The sequence below is a fragment of the Lonchura striata genome, chromosome 4 (genome assembly GCF_050655825.1).
Source record: "Lonchura striata isolate lonStrDom1 chromosome 4, ASM5065582v1, whole genome shotgun sequence".
Lineage (NCBI taxonomy): Eukaryota > Metazoa > Chordata > Aves > Passeriformes > Estrildidae > Lonchura > Lonchura striata.
The window spans coordinates 1,218,589-1,242,818 of NC_140706.1; the positions used below are offsets into that span (position 1 = coordinate 1,218,589).

The window sequence follows — 24,230 nt, forward strand, 5'->3', positions numbered from 1 at the left end:
GACCACGGTGTACTCGGAGTCCTTTCCCTCAGCCTCCAGAGGAGCAACCCCAAAGCAGCATCCCCAGTTTGGGGTAAAACCCTGCAGTGCTGCTGTGCCCCGTGGTGTTTGGGGTCCCAGTCAGGGGTGTGGCAGTGCCGAGGTCTGGGTGCTCACAGGGCTCACCCAGAGCATCCTCAGCACGCAGGATTCCAAGAATTCCAAGTTTTGCTCCTCCTTTTCCTCTTCAGCGCTGCCTTGATGCTCTCCAGACCATCCCTGCTTTTTGGGATGGAGTATTTTAAAACCAGGAGGGATTGGAGTACATGAATCACAAATCAGTTTATTTATGACTCTAAAAAGCTGGGGCTGTCTCATCCCTGGAAGTGTCCAAGGCAGGGTTGGATGGGGCTTGGGGCATCTGAAGGAGTTGATGTTCTTCACCAGTTCCGATCCTCTCTGAGGGAACTTTGTCCTTGAAGTGAGCTCTGTGCCAGGTCAGAGCGGTGGAGAGGAGGTGACAAAGGGACAGCAGCTCCTCAGGGGAGGAACGCTGTGGTGCCACCCCCAGGGCTCTGCTCCCAAACCTGCTCCTTTTGGGTCTTCGGGCGCCCACCTGAATTAGGGCTGGAATTCTCTGGTTGCCCTCAAGTTGCTGCTTGTCCTGGTCAGTGAAAAGGTTAAAAACCTGAGCCCAGGGCAGACAAAATGCTCTTTTTAGTCCTGGTTTTGGAACTAAAGTAAGGCAGAGCTTTACACCCCTACACAGGATCTTCTTCCCTCTGAGGGAAGTGGTGTGTTGGGATTCATCCTGGGATGGATCTGTTGGCTTCACCCTGGGATGGATCTGCTTGGATTCATCCCGGCATGGATTTGTTGGATTCACCCTGGGATGGATTTCTTCGATTCATCCTGGGATGGATCTGTTAGATTCATCCTGGGATGAATTTGTTGGATTCATCCCGGGATGGATCTGTTGGGATTCATCCTGGGATGAATTTATTGGATTCATCCTGGGATGGATCTGTTGGGATTCATCCTGGGATGGATTTGTTGGATTCACCCTGGGATGGATCTGTTAGATTCATCCTGGGATGAATTTGTTGGATTCATCCCGGGATGGATCTGTTGGGATTCATCCTGGGATGAATTTGTTGGATTCATCCTGGGATGGATCTGTTGGGATTCATCCTGGGATGGATTTGTTGGATTCACCCTGGGATGAATTTCTTGGATTCATCCTGGGATGGATTTGTTGGATTCATCCTGGGATGAATTTCTTGGATTCATCCTGGGATGAATTTGTTAGATTCATCCTGGGATGAATTTGTTGGATTCACCCTGGGATGGATCTGTTGGATTCATCCTGGGATGGATTTGTTGGATTCATCCTGGGATGAATTTGTTGGATTCATCCTGGGATGGATCTGTTTGGATTCATCCCGGCATGGATTTGTTGGATTCATCCCAGGATGGATTCATGACCACCATGGTTGAGGTCCCCAAGCTTGATGGGACTCCTAAGGAACCCAGGTGATCTTTGATTTTAGGGGATTTTAGGGATTTTTTTCCCCCAATATCCACATTTTGGCTTTCCTGGTTGAGGTGGAGATTGGGATGTCTCATTTATCACAGAATCCTGGAATTCTTTGGGTGGGGAGGGACCTTAAAACCCATCCAGGGACACTTCCCAGTATCCCAGGGTGCTCCAAGCCCCATCCAGGCTGGCCTTGGACACTTCCAAGGATCCAGGGGAGTGACTCAGTGACATCAGCTGTTGGTTTCATCGTCCCCTGGCACTTCCCATTACCAAGACAAGTTCTTCCACCCTTTATCCAACATTTTCCTGACCACATTTTGCTGCCCCCATCAACGCTGAGATTACATTTACTGCTGGGAACAATACCCCAGTAGGAATTCTGCTGTTCCCAGCACGGGTTTTCCATTTTCTTTTAACATCCACTTGCCATTTTCCAGCCCTCAGCTGATCAGCCTGGGAGAAGGATCCCAATTTAATGATTCCCACTCAGGGAATCGTAACTCTGCACACTGATTTTCCTCCTGGCGCTGCCTCGATCCCCGAATTCCTGACTCCCATTTGTGTCCCCTCACGCCTTGGGAGCAGCTCTGCTCCCAAGGGTGTCTGCCAAGGGACGGGTGCTGGAGCTGGGAATAATGGGAAGCGTTTATCATCCCTAAGAATTCCCTGGGTTTTGGTTTTTTGGCTGCAAACGCTCCAAACCTGGCAGTTTTCTGCCCCATCCGTAACGTGGATCACAGAGCAGCAGCTCTTCCCTAAAAGCTGCTGCTGCCAAGGGAGACGGATGGGATTTCACAGCAGGTTGGAAAGCACAATTCCTTAAATTCCAGGTGTCTGGGGAGCCCGAGCCGGGAGCGCTCAGACATCCCGGAGCAGGTGACGCCGAGCCGGCAGCAGGGTCAGGGACCTGTCCCCAGCCCCGTCCCGAGGTGCCACGGGAGCGGGGAATGGAGATGGATGCTGGAGCTGGAGCCTCTCCATCCATCACCGTCAGCCCCGAGCAGACAAAATCCTTCTCCTTTCCAGCAGCAAAACTCTGCCCCTCATCCCCACGGGTCCGTCTGGTGGCTCTGCTGCGCCTGGAAATCGCTTTAATTTGGTTATTTTGGAGCAGAAATCCATCAAGGTTTGAATTTTGGGATGAGCCAGTTCCAAGGGGGAAGGGGTGCATTCAGAAAATAAGCTTCAGTCCGCAAGGCTGGGGTTTACTCTTGGGTTTTTTGGTGATTTTTTAATCTTTTTTTTTGTACCTGAAAGCACAGGTGTGAATCTCGACATCCTCACAGTACCAGTTCATGCCTCTGCCTCTGTCCTCTTCCTCCCTCCAAATTCCCAAACCTTGCCCAATCCAGCAGTTTTATCTTGCACTTAGATATTAAAATCTGATTTTCTGTCTGTTTGGAGCGCTTCCAGTGAGTGCCATGATGAGGCAATGGGACTGCAGAGTTCTGATGCTGGAATCTATTAAGGTTTTGTTTGTGAATGCTGAAAAAATAATCCAGTTAAAAGAGAGGTGAGATGAATTAAGGAAATTTTTTTATTGTATATTAAGCATAGTTTGAAGGTGGTGAAGATAATTTTCTCTGTGTTAGAAGCAGGTCCAATACACATTAGAAGGAAAGCTGTTTATAAACACAATTGACATCAGGGGAGGTGAAAAATGTGGGGGTTTAGACTGAAAACAAAACACTGCTAAATTAATTATCCTGATTTTTGGGATCACCGATTTTCTGTCCCGTAAAAGGCATAAAAAGGGGAGTGGCTGCTGGACCAGGGAGGTGCAAGTCCAGGTGGCCAAGGGGGATTCTCAGGTGAGAGCCCACCTGCAGAGCTGCTCCTGCTCCTGGATCCCAAATCCAGGAGGACGTGGAGCTGCTGGAGAGAGCCCAGAGGAGGCCCCGGAGCTGCTCCAGGGCTGGAGCCCCTCTGCTCTGGAGCCAGGCTGGGAGAGCTGGGAATGTTCCCCTGGAGAAGGGAAAATTCCAGGGAATGCTCAGAGTCCCTGCAGGGGCTCCAGGAGAGCTGGAGAGGGACTGGGGACAAGGCCTGCAGGGACAGGAGCCAGGGAATGGCTCCCACTGGGAAAGGGGAGCTTGGCCTGGGATCTTGGCAAGGAATTCCTGGCTGGGATTTGTCTGGAATTCCCAGATTTGCTGTGGCTGCCCCTGGATCCCTGGAGTGCCCAAGGCCAGGTTGGATCCACCTGGGGCAGTGGGAGGTGTCCCTGTCCATGGATGGGGTTGGGTGAAGATGCTCTTTAAGGTCCCTTCCCACCCAAACCAGTCTGGGATTTTGGGATTTTGAGATTCTGTGATACTTGGCAGAAAGATGAGGTTGTGATGGGACCCCTCACCTGCTCTTTAAATCTCCCCCTTCCTTAAATCTTTGGGGTTTTTTTGGTGTGTTCAAAGCACAGAAAATGCAATTTATTCATTTTTATTAATTTTCTGATTTTCCAAAATGAATCTGTTGTAGGACTGAGGAAAAGCAGTGAATTAAACAGACACCAGGAGCCAGATCTCCCATGTTTTCCTCACGTGACTATCCCTATAATCAGCATCATTTTTGGTGTGAAAGAGGTGAAAAGAGCAGAGCAGCCACGTTGTAAAAATCCTTTTAGGTTGCTTGTGGTGGGAGAAACCTGGGGAAAATCCCAGCTGTTTTCCATGGCTTTATCCTGCTGAGCCCATGGAGTGTCCAGCTGGGCGAATCCTGGGGGAGATGCAGGGTGCTGAGTGGTCAGGGAGAACATCCTCTGGTGTTCCCAGCAGGAAGGCGTTTCCCAAGGTGCTTGGAGGTGCTTTGGAGCATCCTTCCATGGATTTGAGTGCTTGGATGGCACAGGGACTCCAGGGAAGGGCTGGGGGTGGATTTGGGATGTGTTGTTGGGCGGGTGCTGGGATGGCGAGGTTCTCTCACCCCCTTTTAAACCTGGACTAAGGCACAGCTTAAAGGAACTGCCTAGAAAGGCTCCGTGGGACACATCTCGTTGTGTGTCAGTTTAGGAGACACTTCTGGGTTAAAAAGAAGCCAAAAAACCAACCCTGGAGAGGGAAAAAAGCTCCAAAGATTTCTGGGGAAACTGTAAATTCCCTTTTTTTCAGGAAAGAAAATTCATTTTTTTCAGAGGTTTACTTGTCTCCCAGAATGCATCCATAATCCCAAGATTTAACAATGCAATGGGATTTTTTTAACTTCTACATGCCCCACTTTGCTCTTTTTGAACTGATAAATCCATATAAAAATATATCATTTGATAAATATGTAATTTTTCCATTTCCCCTCTACCTCAGACGTGGTGGGAATCAAATGGAACAACCCAGATTTGGAGATGACGGACGGAAAATCCCAAAGAAACGGGGCTGCTCTCGTCCTAGGAAGCGTTTCCCATCTCCATAACGGGTTCCAGCAGTGGCTGAGGGGTTTTTACAATCCTCGGATCATAAAATGAGCAATTCCGTAATGCCCAAACTCTTTTAATTGCTGCTTCTTGGCAAATTAAAATCGCCCTAAAAATTTATATTTCAAATTCCGTCAAACGCCCTATTTTTAGTCGGCCCCTCTCCTGGGGACCAGCCAGGCGCACACCCAGATGTCCCTGCTGGGTTGAGGAATTCTCCATCCCTCCAGATTGTCCCAAAATGTGCCCACATGGAATCCAGCACAGCCCTTCCACACCTCCTCCCTGCTGCCTTACTGGGAATTTCTCATGTGGAAATCCTGGGATTTGGGGGAAGTGCCAGGGTTTGTCCATGATGCTGGAGTCATCCTCTCCCTTGGCGCGATTCCAAGGACGCCGAGGTGTTCTTCCAACCTGCGATCTCCTGGAGTTAGGATATCCCAAATTGGTGTCAGTCCTGCGGCAGTGCACTGGGAAAAACCTGGATTTGGGGGGGGAAATGAGAATGTTGTTGTGGAGAGATGGGAAGGTTTAAGCAGAATGGATCAGGAGAGGAATGTCCACCCCACAGGTGCTGATCTCTCAATGTGCCGCAGGTCCTGGGGTCAGATTTGGGCACCTCCCAACCAGAGAAATCCTGAGGGGCTGGAGCCTGGCCAGGGCAGGGAACGGAGCTGGGAAGGGAATGGAGAGTTCCTGAGGAGCTGGGAAGGGGCTGGAGAGTTCCTGAGGAGCTGGGAAGGGGCTGGAGAGTTCCTGAGGAGCTGGGAAGGGAATGGAGAGTTCCTGAGGAGCTGGGAAGGGAATGGAGAGTTCCTGAGGAGCTGGGAAGGGGCTGGAGAGTTCCTGAGGAGCTGGGAAGGGGCTGGAGAGTTCCTGAGGAGCTGGGAAGGGAATGGAGAGTTCCTGAGGAGCTGGGAAGGGGCTGGAGAGTTCCTGAGGAGCTGAGGGGGCTCAGCCTGGAGCAAAGGAGGCTCAGGGGGACCTTGTGGCTCTCACAGCTCCTGCCAGGAGGGGACAGCCGGGGGGATTTGGGATCTGTTCCCAGGAACAGGGACAGGACGCAGGGAATGGCTCCTCACTGCCAGCGTGCAGGGATGGATGGGATCTTGGGAAGGAATTCCTGGCTGAGAGGGTGGGGAGGCCCTAGCCCAGGTTGCGCCGAGAAGCTGTGGCTGCCCATGGATCCCTGGAAGGCAAAGCTGGACCCCAGCCTGGCCTTGGACACTTCCAGGGATGGAAATTCCACAGCCTCTTGAGCTGATGGTGGGATGGGCACGGTTCACATTTGCTGGTGTTGGTGTTTAACGATCTGAGAACTTCACATCTGCCAGGACACATCCACTGCACACCTTGGGTTCGGGTCTGGGAACCCGTGGAGATCCGTGACCCAACTCTTACAGATTGAGCCAGTCCAGTGGATTCTGTTCCAAATTTCTTGGCACGCGTTTCCAACATCCTTCCAAAGAGCTCCTTCTCTTCAACTTGAACAACATCTCGTGGTCAGGCCCTGAGGCGTCCCTCCCTGGGCTGTGGGTGCTCCTCAGCCCAGCCAGTGTCCCATGACGGGGACACTCCTTGCTCTGCAGGGCCAGCACGCCAGGCCTTTGTTCCATCAGAGGAACGTTTGATGGGGAGGGAGGGAAGTTTTCCTTTAATCTGACCCAGTTCAGAGTGTTTTGGGTGACTCCTCCCTCTTCCCACAGCTCTCTGAAACTACCCAGATGGGAATGAGCTCTGAGAGCTCGGGCTGTAATGGGGAACAGCTTCAGAGCGGGGCTGTGTGGGAATGGTGTGGGAGAAGGAGAAGCTCAGTATGGAAACGGGGTGAAGGAGACGCTCCGTGTGGGAATTGGGATCTTCTCTCGGTTCCTCTTGTCTCGATCCCTCCCCAACATTTCTCACCTTTTCCCACCTGTGAGCTTCTCCAGACTCCACGCATGGATTTGTTCTTCAGCCTCAGTGTCCTCAAAGTGTCACTTTGTTCCTGGGGATACGCAGCAGGAGGTCCCATCACTTGGGTTTTCCATAATGGCCTTCCAAGGTTTTATCCAAGGAGGTCCCATCACTTGGCTTTTCCAGGATGGCCTTCCAAGGTTTTATTCCAAGGAGGTCCCATCACTTGGCTTTTCCAGGATGGCCTTACAAGGCTTTATCCAAGGAGGTCCCATCACTTGGCTTTTCCAGCATGGCCTTCCAAGGTTTTATCCAAGGAGGTCCCATCACTTGGCTTTTCCAGGATGGCCTTACAAGGCTTTATCCAAGGAGGTCCCATCACTTGGCTTTTCCAGCATGGCCTTCCAAGGTTTTATCCAAGGAGGTCCCATCACTTGGCTTTTCCAGGATGGCCTTCCAAGGTTTTATTCCAAGGAGGTCCCATCACTTGGCTTTTCCAGGATGGCCTTCCAAGGTTTTATCCAAGGATGTCCCATCACTTGGCTTTCCTAGGACGTCCTTCCAAGGCTTTATCCAAGGAAGATGGCTTCAAGGTCCCCATCCTTCTTCGATGAATCCTGAGATGGTTGATTACCCAGATGTTTTGTGTGGCCACGAGCAGATTGGTCCATGTTCCCTTCTCTGGGACCTGCTTCAGCCTCCATCTCGCAGGTGCCATCACAAATCCCGCGTAGTTCAGAGGAAATCTTGCCCTCAAATGATGTTTTTGAGGGATTTTTACCGCTCAATCCATGCAAGGCCCTGTCCCCGCGTGCGCAGCCGCGCTGGGGGCACAGGGAGATCCCCCCGTTGGCTGTAATTAATTAATTTACAGTGGATGTCTCTTTTCTGCCGTGCCTTTGAACTCTTTATTCTTTGTCCATTGTAAAGGGCTTAACGGTTCCTGTTCCTTGATTCTTTCATCAGTGAAATGTTTTGGAAGAGAGGTTGGAGTCCCCCTGTGACCTGCCCTGGGTGGCCCAAGCCTGTAGACCTTGCAAAGACATTACTTTTTTGGCCTGAACACAAACCCCTCAAACCTTTAGCCTGGCTAAATGCTTTGTACAAACAGCCGCATACTGATCTGCTCTATTCTCCGGTGATTTTCTGCTCAAGGGGCTGCTCTGTAGGTTGCTTGCTATGTTTGCCACTTGCCTTGGTCGTGAAGACAGTACAATAAAGGAATCCGACAGTACTGAGGCCAACGCTGCGCTCGGTTGTTCCGAGGAAATTGTCCTGAAATCTGCTTGAAGAGATTAAACCCAAGAAGAACTGGCTGTGTCTCTCCTCTAAAGCTCCGCTCTCCTCTTTGTTTCTCCTTTTTTGCTCCGAGACTTTGTTCATTCCTCCTTCAGAATGGGTTGGTGGCATTGGTATGTAAAGTGTGACCTGCGATTACAGGAGGTGCAGCTCCTTCTCCGGCAGCCCAGGGGAAGCATTGCATTCATTCCTCTGCAGCTTTTCCGAGTGTCTGCGCCGAATTCCTGTTCTCGTTCCTTCTGGGATATGAAAAATATCAGCTCTTACATCATTTCTTCTTGGACACGGAGAATATCAGCTCCTACATTATTTCTTCTGGAACACAAAGATCAGCTCCTATATAATTTTCTTCTTGGACACAAAGAATATCAGTTCCCACATTATTTTTTCTTGGACACAGAGAATATGAGCTTCTACATTATTTTTTCTCTACATTATTTCTTCTGGGACACAGAGAATATCAGCTTGGGTGTCAACCATAGAATCCCAGAACTGTAGGATTTGGGTTGGAAAGGACCTTAAGGAGCATCTCATTCCAGCCATGGGCAGGGACACCTTGTACTAGAAGGTTCCAGATCTTTGTTAATTCAGTGTTGATTAATGTTTTGATGTGAATTGCTGTTAAGTGTTGGCTCAGTGTGTGACCATCCTAAGTTTTGAAGTGTCACTCCGTAACTCTCCCAGCTTGATCCAGGAGCTTCCTTAGGAGTCACAGATTGGCTTGGGATGGATGGGGCCTTAAAGACCATCTCATTCCAGCCGTGGGCATGGACACCTTTCCTTAGAAGGTTCCAGAGCATTGTTCATTCAGTATTTTGGTGAAAATTGCAGCTTAAATCAGTGTTGGCTCCATGTGCAACATCCTAAATTTCGAAGGGCAGTGTCATTCCATAACTCTCCCAGCCTTCCTCCAGTGGGTTCCTTAGGAATCACTGATTGGTTTGGGATGGAAAAGCCCTTAAAAGCCATCCAGTTTAGGGTGGAAAAGACCTTAAAAGCCATCTAGTTCAGGATGGAAAACACCTTAAAATCCATCCAGTTCCAACCTTTCCATGGGCAGGGAACTGTGGGAAGGGACAGTGGGCAGAGACAGCAAAAGGTGAGCTGCTGAGGAGCAGCCGTGTCCTGGGATGAAATCTCTCTTGGGATGAACTCTGTCTTGAGATGAAATCTCTTTGGGGATGAAGTCTGTCTTGGGATAAAATCTGTTTTGGGATGAAATCCGCCTTGGGATGAAATCTGTCTTGGGATGAAATCTGTCTTGGGATGGAATCTGTCTTGGGTTTCTCACAAGCAGCCGACAGGGGTGATAAATCCACCAGCCTTGTGAGAACATTCACAATCACAGGCATTTTCTCATGAGGGTTTTGAAGTTCATGCTTTGGGGAAGAGCTTAAATTTCCCAACTCCGTGTGTGCTCCTAAATAGATGCTGAACAGCTGTGAGGCCCTTGATCCAAAATAGAAACTCGCTTTCCTCACAGTCCTTCCAGGCTTTCTTTTCCAGGATTTCTCCAAGCGTAATCAGGAACATGAGGTGACCCCACCCTTGGAGGGTAGGACATCGTGGTTGGGTTCCTCAGCCTGGGGATATCTCTGACCCTGAGCCACCCAGAGGTGTTTCACCTCTTGAGAAGGTGCTCGAGTCCCATTTCTCACTTCTAAACATTTTTAGTTTCTCAGGTATTGTGCTTTTCCAAAGGGTTTTAGGATTGATGTGGCTTTTGGGATAATTGTTCCAGATGGGACAGTGGGGTGTAGAGGGAATGTGTAAAGATGATTTATCCCTTGCAGATCAGAGTCAGAGGGTTTGTGTTGATCCTCCCTCCCTGCTGACTCGGGCAAGCTGCAGTCAAATTTTATAGCAAATCTACATTAAAATGCCTTTGCAGTTAGGATTAATTAAAACAGTATTTGAGGGACACATGTGAAGTCCCTCTGGGCTCTTTGCACCCGGAATATTGCAGGATTGGTCAGTGGAATTGGCTGGAGCTGAGCAGCTCTGATCTCAAGGATGGTTTGGGATGGAGCAGCCTTCAAGATCATCCAGTTCCCATTCGTTCCCCATGTTCTGCCATGGGCAGGGACACCTTCCACTGTCTCAGGGTGCTCCAAGTCCCCATGTCCAACCTAGCCTGGGACTTTTCCAGGGATCCAGGCATTGCCTCGATTCCTTCCTAACATTTCTCACTTTTTCCCACCTGTGAGCTTCTCCAGAGCTCCAGACAGCCACAGCTTCTCTGGGCACCCTGTGCCAGGGCCTGCCCACCCAACCAGGGAAGGGGAAGAACTTCCTCCTCTTCATCCCTGTCCAGTCCCATCCGGTGGAAAACTCCAAAGGCACAAACATGGATGGTTCCTGCTGACTTTGGTTTGTGCTTTTTCTATCCAAAATCTAAATATGAACAGTCACGTCCGTAATTTCTGTTTTTATTTGCTCATTGCTCCTTTTGACTCATAACTTCAGATGAAAGCAATGATTTCCCAGCCGTGTTTGCTCTTGTCCTGCAGGGGTTGTCACTTGAGCGATCGCTGCAAAGATGAGCGATGGTTTCAATCTCAAAGCTCTTCTGGCATCTGAGACTATTAAAAAGCAGAGTCTGAGAAGTCTCCCCTGTGCCCCTGGAGGTGCCTGTGTCTGGCTTGAAGGATGTTCTCCATCCCAAGGTTTTAATGGAAGGTGGAGCAAGGGAGCTGATTAATAACCCTGCTTCGCTTCCCCGAAACGAGGCGGTTGAGGGACAGGACTGAGTCCTGGTGTTTCACTCATTAATCTCTTCTTGTTAGAGCCAAGGGGCTGCTCCGTGATTGGGCTGCTCGAGGAAAGCTTTGGAAACGGGGGTGTGATGATTTATGTTCCTGATTTTGTGGCCTTGGCTTGGAAATAGGAAAACTTTTGGGAGGACAAGTGTTCAAGGCAAAGACCACCTGACATGAAATGACTTTGTCCATTGGTGCCTCCGATCAGTCAGGGAGACAAAAGGCAAAATCCTCCTTCCATATTGCCCAGCCATCCCTAATCCTCATCTTTGTGGCGCTTTAGGAGCTGTTGGAGGGTTCCTGTAGGGTGAAAACCAGGATAGATGGGCGATAATGGGCCGTGTAACTGAAAAATCTGTATTTGGTGTATATTTTCCCTCCTTTCTCCCCTTTTTCCATCACACCTGGCTTCATCCCAAGAAAACATTTCATTCCTCCAGCACCTCCAGTGCCTGCAGGAGCCACACAGCTCAAGCCCAGGCAGGTGCTCCCCCTCGAGCCTTTGGTGGCGTTGAGCTGTGGCCTCACAGCCCAGGTCCCCTCAGTGCCGAGAGGTTGTGAGGAGAGCGGAGATGAAGCTGTAACCGCAGAGGGTGAAAATGAAGTTGGCCAGAACCAACCTCAAAAGACACCCTGGGATGCGTGCAGGCGTCGGCTTCGTGAGCATTCCCAAGGAAAAGCTGCTAAATGCCATGGAAGAACCCAGGTCCTCTAACATGGATCCATTCAAGCCGCTCCAGCGGTTTTAGGTTTGGTTTAAAGAATGGATTAGGAGAAAAATGAACAACCAAAGTATGAAATTTTGGCCAGATTAGGCTGGAAGGAGATAAATGTGGCCTTGGAAATATTCTCTTCGCTTTAGAAGCCAACGTTATTCAGTTGTCAGATGTCTTCATCCACCAGAAATAAAAATGCCACCCAACGGCCGCGGTTCTCCGCGTTTGGGCTGACCAAGAGGCGCCATCACCAGATCATGCAAATAATCTGCTGCCTGATAATTAATGACGCGGCCGGGCATATTTTTTTGATGAATGCTCATGGAGCCTGGTGACAGGCGTGAAATTAGAAAATTCCTTCAGCGCCCTAAAATATAAATAGCTTTCGGAACTGAAAAGAGTTTCACAGCTGAAGATTTTATTGTGTTGAGAGGAAAAACTTTTCCACCCCCATCCCCCCCTTTCTTCTGGGCGAGTTGTTTGTCCGTTCACAAAACAAATACTCTGAAGCCCAGTGCGGCTCATGGGAATAAATTTCAGGTCGAATTAGTACAGTTTCCTTGCTGTCAGGACGGTGGAATTAATGGTGTTTTGATGACACGAATTTTGAAGGGCGAACAAAGACGCTGAAGGGAGGGAGACATGACTCCTTAGAAGCGCGGTCCTCCTCTCCCCCAGCCTCTCTTGTCTTCCCTGTCATCCGTCTGCCAATCTCCCTGTCCATGGTTAGTTAAAGGCGCTTTTTATCCTCTTTTCTTTCCCACAGAGTTTGCCAGATCCGGCCCAGTGCCTGGGTTCCAAGGGGACACGCTGCAGTTGGCCTTCATCGACTTGAGACAAGTAAGTCTTTGTGTTTTTGTTTTTTGTTTTGCTTTTAAGATGTGTGACTGAAGACCATCAGGTCTTAAGGGAAGGGAGAGGAGGGGAAACGGCGTCAGTGATTTACGCCAGAGACCTATATTTCCCCCCTCCTCCTCCTCTCGTCGCTCGAAGCCACCTCCTTTCCGAGCGCTCCTGGAGATGGTGGAGGTGAAAAGGGCTGGTGGAAGGGGGCGAGGAAGAAAGCCAGGCCTGACCCTGGCCACCGGGGCCATTGTGCTGCCGTTGGCTTCTGTGGGCGCGGCGCGGAGGGACCGCGGCGACTCCGCGGCCGGTGCCGAGCAGGTGCTGGGAACAGAGAGAGCAGTGATGCAGAGCCCGCCCGCCTCGGGGACCTTTGTTCCCAGAGAATGCCCACGGAGGCGTTTGCGAGGGCGGAGGGATTTGCATTCCCCTGTGTCCGTGCCCGTCTGTGTCCCTCTCTGTGTCCCTCCCTGTGTCCCTCGGCCGCCCCCCCGCCCCATCCCCTTTCCGCAGATGCTCCCCGGCCAGGAATGACAAAGTGGCTCTTGGGGAAGATGGTTGGGGAAGGCTCCACCCGTCGGTGGCCACCTCTGGAGGGGGCCCCGTTGGAGCCAAGTTGACCATAGCAGGTACTGAGGCCTTTGTGGGGCTTGGCAGCCAATTTTGGGAAAAGGGCCATTCTGGGGAGTCGTTTGTTTGGGGAGAAATGGGCATTATTGATACACTAGGCCGGGGGGAAAAGTGAGGTGGTCCTGTCATCTCTTGGCACTGAAGATGGATGGGTTGGAGAGAAAGTCTGAATGAAGTAAGACTCAATGACTGATGCTTCTCTCCTATTAAAACAATCTTTTTTTGTCTGTTAAACCCCCCTGGCTTTGTCCCTGCTGCCATCATGATGCAGTGCCTCTTGTTCGCGGGGTTGACGTAGTTTGCATTCTGAAAACTTTCGGGTGCCGAGGGTATTTCTTAAATCTGCATAATCCCTTGTATCGATGATCTTGCCCCTGCCTCTGATTCGTGCTGGAGCTGCTTTCAACCCGCCAGGGTTTGAGAACTCCTCAGAATCCAATTGATGTGCGGGGAGCCATCTGTCATCCCATGACACTTCTGTTAACTTTAATAACATCAGGACGCCGCTTTTCGGGCCCGGGCCCGCCAGGAACTGCCAAATTTGTTTGCAAAAGGGTCCCAGCAGCTCCATGGGAGAGGTGTGCGTTAGCACCGGGCTGTGTTGACACTTTTATCTTCATTAGCTGCTTGGCGCTTTGTTGACTGCGGCGCTCGGCGCGCCTACGGCCTCCTGAGTGTGAGGAAATGTGGAGGCCCTGGGCCTTTCCCAAGCACCAGGCCATGAATGTGGGGATTTTGGAGAGGGAACCTGCGGCTCTTGGAAGAGTGAAACGCCTGGAAATGGCTCGGTGAGGCCGAGACAGTGAAACATTTGTGTGGTTTGTGAGCGCAAAACGCAGCCAGAGGGACCCAGCTTGGGTGAGGAGGAGGAGGAGGAGGAGCAGGAGCCTCCTCAGTCCTTCCTCCTCTGTCCAATGGGTGTTTTTGGGCATGGAGGTTTCATCTTTGTCCCAAGAGGTGCTCCAGGTTTTGTTCTTGCATCTAAAAGCAGCACCTCTGAATCTCAAAGCCAGATGGACAAGGAGTGGAGGACCCTGGGACAGTGGGAGGTGTCCCTGGCCATGGCAGGGGGTGGGACTGGATGGGCTTTGAGATCCCACCCAAACCTTTCCAGGATCCTGTGAATATGCAAAGAGGAAAGGGAGATGCAGGTGCCAGGTGAGGATGGGAAGTCCTGGATCTCCTGGTAGTGGACGATGATGGATGAGGGGAAAATCAAGGTGTTGTACAGACAGTGGAGAGGAGCTGACCCATCCCTGACTTACCCATAGCACGGAAAGGTGAGGCAGTTCCCCCTCCCTGCTCCTGTCGCTGAGCTGCTCTGGTGGCATGTTGGAATGTGCCACCAGAGCCCATCCAAGCAAGGCTCTGGGGGCTACTCTGTGGCCACCACGCCTCCAACGCTCCCAGCACTTCTTGTTGGCCTGCAGCTCCAGCTGGGAGCAGGGAGAGGTGGGGACGTCATGGATGAAGGGCTTTGGTTGCTCTTCAAGTTGTCTTGAAATTTTTCTTGTTGGACTTGGCATTCTTTCTCTTTGAAGCCATGAAATTAAACTGAAGCAGAGTAGATTAAGTGGGATATTGGGAAGGAATTCCTCTCTGTGAGGGTGGGGAGGGACTGGGATGGAGCCCAAGGTCTCCCAGAGCAGCTGGGTCCCTGGAGGTGTCCAAGGCCAGGTTGGACATTGAGGCTGGGATAGTGTAAGGTGTCCCTGTCCATGGCAGGGGATGGAGTGGGATGAGATTTAAGGTCCCTTCCAGATCAAACCATTCCATGATTCTGTGGAATGTCACCACAATGTTGATTTAAGTGGAATGACCCAGGGAGGAAAAATGACTGGGCGAGAATTCACCAAAGTAGGGAAATTAAAGAGATTTCCCTTCCCAACATATTTCAGTCGGAGCTGCTGCAGAACATTTGTAAATCCGAGAAGATTTTCAATGTAATGGGGGATGATTAAGGGAATGACCGAAATTAATGAAATATGAAGTGATGTGAAAATGTGGTGACTTGCTTTGTGCCTTGGTGCAGATCCTTGTAGTGAGAAATAAACCCTAGAAAGATGGCACTGTTCAAAGGCATCAGAGTTTGTCCTTGTTCAGAGCAGCAGACTCAAGTTTTGTACATCAAAATCCTGGTTTTCCCCTCATGCCTAAGGAAATCAGGAGCAATTCCATCTCTGACTGGAAAAGAGGAAGAGCTGAGCCCAGAGAATCAAAATCACTATTTTGAGCAGGCAGAAATGTGAAATGGGGCTTGATTTCCTATTCTGGGACAATTCTAATTCCATAAATACCCTTAATGAAGTGATAAAGGAAGCCAGCTCCCATCTCAAGTCTTTCTGCAGGACAAGGAAGGAATATTTGCCTTTCCCCTTCCACTTCCAACATTGCTCTTACACACTCAGTGCTGTATTTTAGAAACCTGAAAGAAAAAAAAATTTAGTCCCATGAATAACCTTGCTGAAATTTGAAATAACCAGCTCCTCTGGATCGTCACCAAACACCACTGGAGAGCTCCAGGTGCTCCCAGGTCATTCCCAAGCCCACGTGTGGAATCATCCCCTGTTTTCCCCACAGCAGGAAGTGTTTTAATTTTTGGTTTTCATGGGTTTGTTGTGAGGACGTTGGTGCAAGAGGAGGGTTTTGTGCCGGTCTCTGAGGTCCCTGCGATCCCTGGCCATGCCGATCTCTCCTAGAAGCCAGATCAGTGCTCGTGGCCTCCTTCCAAGGAAAATCTGTCTCCAGCAGTTGAGAATCCCACTCCGGGCTCCAGGGAGGGAATGGACTCAGTGATGAGAGCTCCCTCCTCCCAGCCCCTGCTCCTGTCCAGCCAGTTGTAAATCCCGAGTGCTCAGCTTCCTCTGCAAGTGCCAGCCTGAGCTCTGAGGGAAGCTTGGACCAAGGCAGGTGGGAACTCACCTGGACTGAGCACCTGCATGTCCACGGGATGGGCACAGGGAGGTTCCACTCTTCTCCCCCAGCACTGTTCTGCTTTGCTTTGTGCAATCTTGGTGGGTTTGAGTTTCTGCTCCTCAAACCCTGTCCGTGGGGTTAAGACAGGCAAGGTGGGATCTTGGCAAGGAATTCCTGGCTGGGAGGGTGGGGAGGGGCTGGGCTGGAATTCCCAGATTTGCTGGGGCTGCCCCTGGATCCCTGGCAGTGCCGAAGGTTGGACATGGGGTTTGGAGCACCCTGGGACAGTAGGAGGTGTCCCTTCAAGGTCCCATCCAACACAACCCATTCCATGACTCCACTCGTCCCATGGGAAGTGCTTTGTTTGTGTGTTTTCCCTGCGTTGGGATCCAGCTGTGGGATCCTGCTGGACCCCGGCCAGCTGGGAATGGGAAGTCTCCCTCCAACGTGTTCATTTTCCTCTTATTAGCCCTGATAGAGGCGCTTAATTATCCCCTCAGAGACACAATTCCCTCCCATCCCTGCTCTGTGGTAGAATCATGGAATGGTTTGGGTGGGAAGAGACTTTAAATCCCATCCCATTCCACCCCTGCCATGGCAGGGACACCTCCCACTATCCCAGGCTGCTCCAAGGCCCATGTCCAACCTGGCCTGGGACACTTCCAGGGGTCCAGGGGCATCCCTAACTTCTCCCAGGTTTGCTCCTTCCTGTGCAGTCACCAGATGTTCCCGTTTTCTCCAGCCCTACACCTTCTTATCTAAAAATAAGGAAGCAAAGCTGCAGCGTGAGCTCATCCCTGAGCCTCACATTCCAGGAGCTGGGATTCCTGGGCTCCGTGCCTGGTTTTAAGGAACCACCTGCTGCCTTGGAGGGAGCAGCCGGTGGGAGGTCACAACTCCAGTTGTGCTGGAATGGTGGGCTTCCAGCCTGGCTCCTTATCAAATACCAGCTGATAAATCAGGTGTTGGGAACCCCCTCTGGCTGGCTTGGTGGCTGCTCTAAGGACACTGGGAGGCCGGGAATTGTGTCCTTGTGTCAGGCACTGGCACAGCTCCCTAGGGAATGGGCACATTCCCGAGGCTGCCGGAGCTCCGGGAGCGTTGGGACAACGCGCTCAGGGGTGCCCAGGATGGGATTTTGGGGTGTCCCAGGTGTTGGACTCAATTTTGGTGGATCTCTTTCCACTCAGGACCTCCCATGAGATGTATCCCTGTCTCCTACTGCTTCCATGTGCTCCAGGGCTTCCATCCCCAGGTGGTGCCTGAGGGAAATCCCTTGGGAATTTGGGCTGAAGGTCCCCTTGGTGTGACGCTGGTGGCCCTGGCCACTCAGCTCTGTCACCATTTTGGTGGTGGGAAGGTGGAGCCAGTCCCCCCAATCCCTCCATGGCAGGATCCAGGATGCCCTGAAGGTTCATTCCCACCAGGCAGGGAGCTCTGAGCTGCTTTTTCACCTTGTTTTTGTATCTTACAGCTAAGCGTGGCTCCCCAGCCCTGTGCGATGCCAGGAGATGTTTGGGGAGCAGAGCAAAAACAAGACTTTGGGTGAGCCCAGGGCCATCCTGCTCAGCAAACTGGTTTGGCTGATCCTTCCCAGCTGGTTTAGCTGGGAGATGGAGCAGAAGCTGAGAGCCGCACGCAGGGGGTGATCAATTAACCGAACTCTCCCGCCAAGGTGTCTCCTCCCGCATGTCCCTGCTTGTGTCTCCAGGGTTTCTGCTGGGAGAGCAGCTCCCACGGCTTTGTTGCCACGTTAGTCACTGGATGCAGGAGGGCAGGGATGAAAAGGTGACTCACGAGGGGTTTTCAGCTCGTTTCGGTCGCTGTTTTTCATCTCCAAATTGTTCCCTTGGCTCCAGCCCCGCTCCCCCACTGCCTTGCCCGGCCTCAGCCTCAGAGCTCGAGTTCTGAGCTGAGCTCTGAATTCCAGATCTTGGAATTCTCTCGCTCTGCTCCGGCCAGAGATGGATCTGAGTGCTGGGTTTGGTCCCGGGAAGCTGTGGATCTCTGGAAGTGTCCCAGGCCAGGCTGGACACTGGATCCCCCTGAGGCACGGGGAGATGTCCCTGCCCATCCCAGAGGGTTGGAACTGGATGATCTCCATGGTCCCCAGCCCAGCTCATTCCATGATTTTGAGAATCCAGGTTGTACTTTTGGGTTTCTGCTCACCTTCAGTGTTTAGGGCTCTTTGCAGGGGAGGTTTTTACCACGGAAAGACAACATTTGCATTTGGCATCTTTTTTACTTTATAATCAGCAAAGGATCACTCAGGCTGGGAAACACCCCCAAGATCATCAACCAACCATCAGCCTCTCCCATTCTCCCTGTTTTCCTGCATCCTTCACTCCTGTGGGTCCTATCCTTGCTTAACACCCCCTGAATTCTTCCACCACTTTTTCTGCGGCCTCTGCCCCATTGTCCTGACCAGCCCCATGACCCAAAGCCCTTTTCCAGCTCTGCATCCCCACCCGCAGCTCCCAGACGTGCCAAGGGAAATGCTGAATTCCAGAATCCCGTTAAATCTTTCCTGGCAAACACCTGGAGCACTCAGGAAACAGAGGTGTGAAGACACAGGTTCCAGTGTCAGCCCTAATTCCTCATTTCCCAGCGAGGAGAGGTTGGAGCTGGTTGGATCATCACCCTTAAATCCAGGATTTTGCTGTTCAGATCCTATCTCCAGGCTCTTAGTTACTTCAGTGGCTCCTCTCCAAGTTCCTTGCACCGGCTGATATCTCCTGGATCATTTATCCAGCGTTATTAATCACCTTCATTAAGGTGGTGCCCACAGGCCATTGAAAAGTGCCCGTTTTGCTGCTTCCTGTGCGAACACGAAGCCTGAAGAGTCTGAGGAGATAATGGAGAGCAGCAAGGGCAGGTGCCTGACTTCCAGCTGAGCTAATTACTGCTAATTAAAGGATATTTTGTTTCCTAACACCCCTGAGTGCGATGGAGTCTTCTCCAGGCATCTATAACCACATCAGCTTCCCAGAAGTTGTTGTTGTTATTATTCTTAATATTAATATTATCGCCTTCATCCTCTGTCCCACCTCTCTACTTCCAGAAAACCCAAATTATCCCGGCTTTCCTGAATGCCAGGTTGCCTGGGGAAGCCAAAGCCACAGTTAATTCCTGGTGGACCTCAGGGGTGGCTGAGTGTCCTCTCCAAGGTCATCGGCAGGGGGACGTCAATAATTTCGTTAACACAAAGAAACCACCTCAACACTGGATTTCTCTCTCCAGAAATGCCTGGATTTGTGTTCTCAATCCACAATTGGAATTAATTTACCTTTGAAAATCTGTGATGTTGCAGATTTATTGAGTTAAAGGGCTGCACAAGCCTTTCCAGGAAGAAACCTTCCCCAACAGCCAACCTGAACCTCCCGTGGCACAACTTGAGGCCGTTTCCTCTTTTCCTGTTGCCTTTTCACTTGGGAGAATGGACCATTCCCTGTTAAAGTGTTGTCTCCATCCATCCCTCTCCCGCCCCATGGCTCCCTAAAAACACTTGGGAGAGGTGAAGAAACAGAAAGAAGATGGAGGGAAACCAAAATGATCAAACCCAAACCCGCAGAAGTTCAGTGAGGGGCCCTTTCTCACCTTTATTTCCTGCTCCCAATGCCACCTGATCCTTGTGCCTCGGTGCTCGCGTGTCACCCCCAGGCAGTGACACCAAAACCAGGCATTTTCCCTGGAAAACCAACGGGATCCGGGTCAAAACCTGTCCCAGAGCAGCTGGGAGACATCTAAGAAGCAGCAAGAGATATTAGGGAACTCTCTTGGGACCTCCTGAAGTTCAGGCTGAGCTCCAGCCCACAGCCCTGCTCTTCCCGGCGTCCCACACCTCTGGTGCTGCTCATCCTTCCCGGAATTCCCATTGGGAATGCTGCTCCGCGTTGAGGCCCATCAGAGATGAGCTGTAAATCTGTTTTTCCTGCCCCCAGTGTGGATCCACGTGCTCAGCCATGGGTTGTTGGGCAGGCAGTGCCCAGGGAGCCGGCAGGGATCCCTCGGGCTGCGGCCAGCCCGGCGCTCCAGGAAGAACATTCCAGAACCTTGGCCAAACCACTCTGTTTCTTCTTTGTCAGGCTCAGGGCACTTTTTTTTTTTTTTTTTCCCCTAGTGCCCAAATCCTAACAGTGTTGGAGAAGGGCACATGGAGTGGTTTATTTGTTTTTAAATCAGTGTTAACTGCCTGACTCACAAAGGGAAGGATCCTCCAAAGTTCGGGCTGGAAATCCAAGCTGCCTCTCGCCGTGCTCTGCGGAAAAGGGATGGGAAGAGGGCAGGAAACGCAAAAGCAGGAGCTCAGAGAGCAGTTTTAGAACCTTAACTATGATATTTCCTGCCTTGGTGGGTTTAAACCGGTCTTAGTGTTGCTTTAAACCCAGCCTTTTGTGGTTCAATCCCATTAAAATCACACGGATCCCTCTCCCATTCGGCTGCTCAGGCTCCGGGGCCATCACTCCCCATCCAGGAGGGATGCAGTGGCACGGGGAGGACTTAAAAGTGCCGGGATGCTCCCTGGAGCCTCCAAACCAAAAAGAAAACCCCCGGAGCGCAAACACGTCCTGTTAGCACTTCTGGGCGGCGGGGAGCGCTGCCGGCGTTTCTGGGCGCTGGGAATTGTGGAGCCTGTCGACACTTGGCCCTCTGGAACAATAAAAGCAAACAAACAATCAAATCCTCTGTCACTGGGAGCCTTACAGACAAAGGGAATAAAGGGAGGAAATGAGCTGGAGAGCGAGGAGCGGGCTTTGGGACCTCGTGGCGGGTTGGGGGTTGAATTCCTCGGGGTGCCCGTGCGGGCAGGGCACGGGGCGGGTGTGGGTGTGGTGAGGTGGGAGAGACCTTTCCCACATTAAATCATGGAATCAGGGAATGGTTTGGATTGGAAGGGACCCCAAAGATCCTCTCATTCCCCGCCGTGGGCAGGGACACCTTCCACCGTCCCCGGGTGCTCCAGCTTGGCCTTGGACACTTCCAGGGGTGAGGAGTGACTCCAGCCTGGCCTAGTGGAATTTTATGGCAAAACAAGGAGCCACTCCCAGGGACTCCGTGGAGAACCTCATCCCAAGGGACCTTGCACTGGGCCAGGAACGTGTTTCCATTGGGTTTTATTCCTCCAAGACTCAGCTGGAGCCTCTGGCTCCTTCTGCAGACCCTCTGGCTGCCCCTGGCCAACCCTCCCTGGAGCCGGGATCTCCTTCCCGAGATTCCTTCCCTGTAACTGCAGTCTCTCATCCAGCTGGGAAAACAGACACCAGCGGGAGTTGCAGGGCCCTCATTCCCTTTATCCCGCGGATTGGGGCGGGACTGACGGGAACAGAGGGGAGCAGAGGTGGGTGCCCCTCACCTCCACACCCCCGGCTGGGAAACCAAACCCGCTCCGCTGATCCGGGAGCTGCCGCTCCGGGGGGATGAGGAGGAGCTGTCCATAAAGGAGCTTTTATGGAGCTGCCTTTCATTCATCCGACCTCCACCTGGTGCCATGTGAGGTTCCCCCCCGGGAGCTCCTGTGGCTGCCGGGTTTCCCTGGAATGGGATCCCCCGGACGGATCGCGGTGGGTGGTCGGGGAAGTTGCGTGGAGCTCTCGTGCCTTTGAAGCCGTAGGGAAACTTTATCCCAGTGCATCCCTGTCATTCTCCTCCTTGTGACCTCTCGAGGGCAGCTGGATCATTTCAGAGCAGGGAAACTTTAGCTCCTGGAAAACCTTGGGGTGTTCTGCCAGCCAAGGAGTCAACTTCCTGGGATAACGCCATGGGATGAGGGACAGGACCGCTGGGGCTCTTCCCCATCAAGGTGACTTTGACCTGGGCCTGGGGCCCCCGTGTCCCTCAGGAATGAGGGATTAATTCCTTCCCAGACACGCCATCCCACAGCAATCTGTTCTTGGAGTCTCCCATTGATTTTTTTCCCGTTGGATTCCAGAAGTGCAAATATTGAGCAGCGTTTACGGAGCGCTGGACACGTGGATTAGGAGGGAAATCGATGAGATAAGGTCAGTGAGGAAGGGCAGGGGAGGAGAGGGAGATCAACCTCTTCGTGCCTCAAGGGGCGGAGAGAAACTCTGGGAATGATGATGGGAGAGTCCATCGGAGAGCAGATCACTTGGAATAGGTTAAGAATTGGGATTAAGGGGATTTTAATGTCGTATTCCAGCCCAGAATTCCCGGGTCACTCGAGGTGAAGGTGCTGCACATCCCACCCTTCCCAGATGTCATTTCATTGATGGGTTGACAGCAAGGTGGCACTGTATAGCCAGGAACATCGCGCCGGGATCGATTCCAACCTTCCCGTTGGATTCACGGAATCACAGGATGGTTTTTCAATTAATTAGCTCCCTGCCATCCCGGGATAAAAATGGTCATTTCCATTCCTGGAGGTTCTGCCGATTCCAGGGCGTGTGGGCTTGGATTAGCTGCCGATAAATGCATAAATGGGTTATTTTTAGGCTGGGTCTGCTCGGAGAGTTTCAAGGTTGGTCTGGTGAGAGTGGGAAGTTTTGTGCTCTGGCTCTAAATCCATTTCAGTGTTTAGGCGCAGGTTTCCTGTAGGATTCCTATAGGAGAAAGGGTTGTCAAGCATCGGAACAAAACTTCCACGGGCGGTGGGTGGAGTCCCCATCCCTGGGGGATTTCAGAGCCCTGCGGATGTGGCACTTGGGGGCACGGGCCGTGGTGGCCTGGGCAGTGCTGGGGAGGAGTTGGACTCATCTTGGAGGGCTTTTCCAGCCCAGATGATCCCGTGGTTGCCCAGGTGTGTCAATGTCCCGTTGGAGCGGCCCGGAGGCGTCCCGGCTGTCCACGAAGGATGAGTGGATGGGACACGGGCTTCCAGGGGATTTGTGTCCCGCTGGAGCAGCAGCTGGTGGATGATTTTCGGGGCCTGAAACGGCGCCAGCCCCTTGGCTGGAGGAGCGGGGCCGCTGGCTGTGAGTGACGGGTGGCTAATCGGATGCGTGTCCACATCTGCCTGTCCTGAGGGAGAGGAGCTGTGAGGTCCCAGCGCTGCTCCCAGGGGATGGACAGAGCTGAGGAGGGGTTTGTTCCAGTCCAGGTGAGCTGGAACACTTCCCAGCTTTAAACGCTTCCCATTCTGCCGTTTTGGGGGGCTGAGGTTTGGGAATGGGGTCTCCAAAAGGCCGTTCCTGTGGGGGCAGGTGGGGGTCAGGATCTGCTCCCCGTGGGACAGGACAAGAGGAAACAGCCTCAGGATGTGCCAGGGATTGGAGCATCCCATTTAGAATGGATTTTAGAGAGAAATTCTAAACGGAAAGGGTTTTTCACCACTGGCATGGAGGTGGAGTCCCCATCCCTGGAGGGATTTCCAAGCCCTGTGGCTGTGGGACTTGGGGACATGGGGCAGCGGTGGCCTTGGCAGAGCTGGGTGTCAGTGATCTGAGAGGACTTTTCCAGGCTCAGTAATTCCATGATGCTGTGTTTCTTCACACCCAGAATGAACCAGCCAGGAATGTCCTGGGCTGAGCTTCTGTCCTTCAGGTTGACTTTGTATCCTGCCCTTTGATAAACACAACGCTTCATCCCAGAAATTGAACAAATTCACCAAAGCATCACAATTTAACAAGAAAGATTTTTTTTTAAACAAGTTCAGAAATCCTGAGTGCAATTTGGACTAAATACTGGCACCAATACCCTCATTATTCCCTGTTTTTGTACAAATCCTGAGCAGCTCCGTGGTGGGACCAGCCGAGTGCCAAGAGGGCTCCATGTGCTGGGTGCACAGGGAGGAGGGGAGCAATTAGCCTAATGGGCTTTAATTGCAGAATCATGGAATCATTTAGGTCAGAAAAGACCTCTGGGACCATCGGGCCCAGGTTTTAATTGATGAAGATGGAGGTGGTCTGAGCAGAGCAGGGAGGGGTGCCGTGGGGTTTGCTGGGGGACCGGGGTGAAGCTGTGAGGACACGTTCCTCGGGACCAGGAGGAATTCCTGAGCTCCAGGACTGTCCAGGCAATGCGGAGGGAGAGAGGCTCAGGAAGGGGCTGCAGCCCCAGGAGCGGCTGAGGGCAGGGGTGGATAGGATTTTGGGAAGGAATTCCTGGCTGGGCTGGAATTCCCAGATTTGCTGTGGCTGCCCCTGGATCCCTGGAAGTGTCCAAAGCCAGGTTTGACGTTGGGGCTTGGATCCACCTGGGATGGTGGGAGGTGTCCCTGCCCATGGATGGCGTGGGCATGAGTTGATTTTAAGGTCTCTTCCAGCCCAAAAGATTCCATGATTCCACAATTGCCT

The 24,230-nt window shown here is 51.9% G+C and overlaps 1 protein-coding gene across 13 annotated transcripts in view; it reads left to right on the forward strand.

Moving 5' to 3' along the window:
- The window catches only part of EXOC6B (exocyst complex component 6B), a 284,486-nt gene that overhangs the window by 203,230 nt on the left and 57,026 nt on the right, over positions 1–24,230 (forward strand). For all 13 annotated transcript variants that reach the window (XM_085577334.1, XM_085577337.1, XM_085577336.1 and 10 more), the window contains one exon: positions 12,356–12,429. In XM_085577334.1, the coding sequence (XP_085433460.1) occupies positions 12,356–12,429 (74 nt within the window). The remainder of the gene's footprint in view (positions 1–12,355; positions 12,430–24,230) is intronic.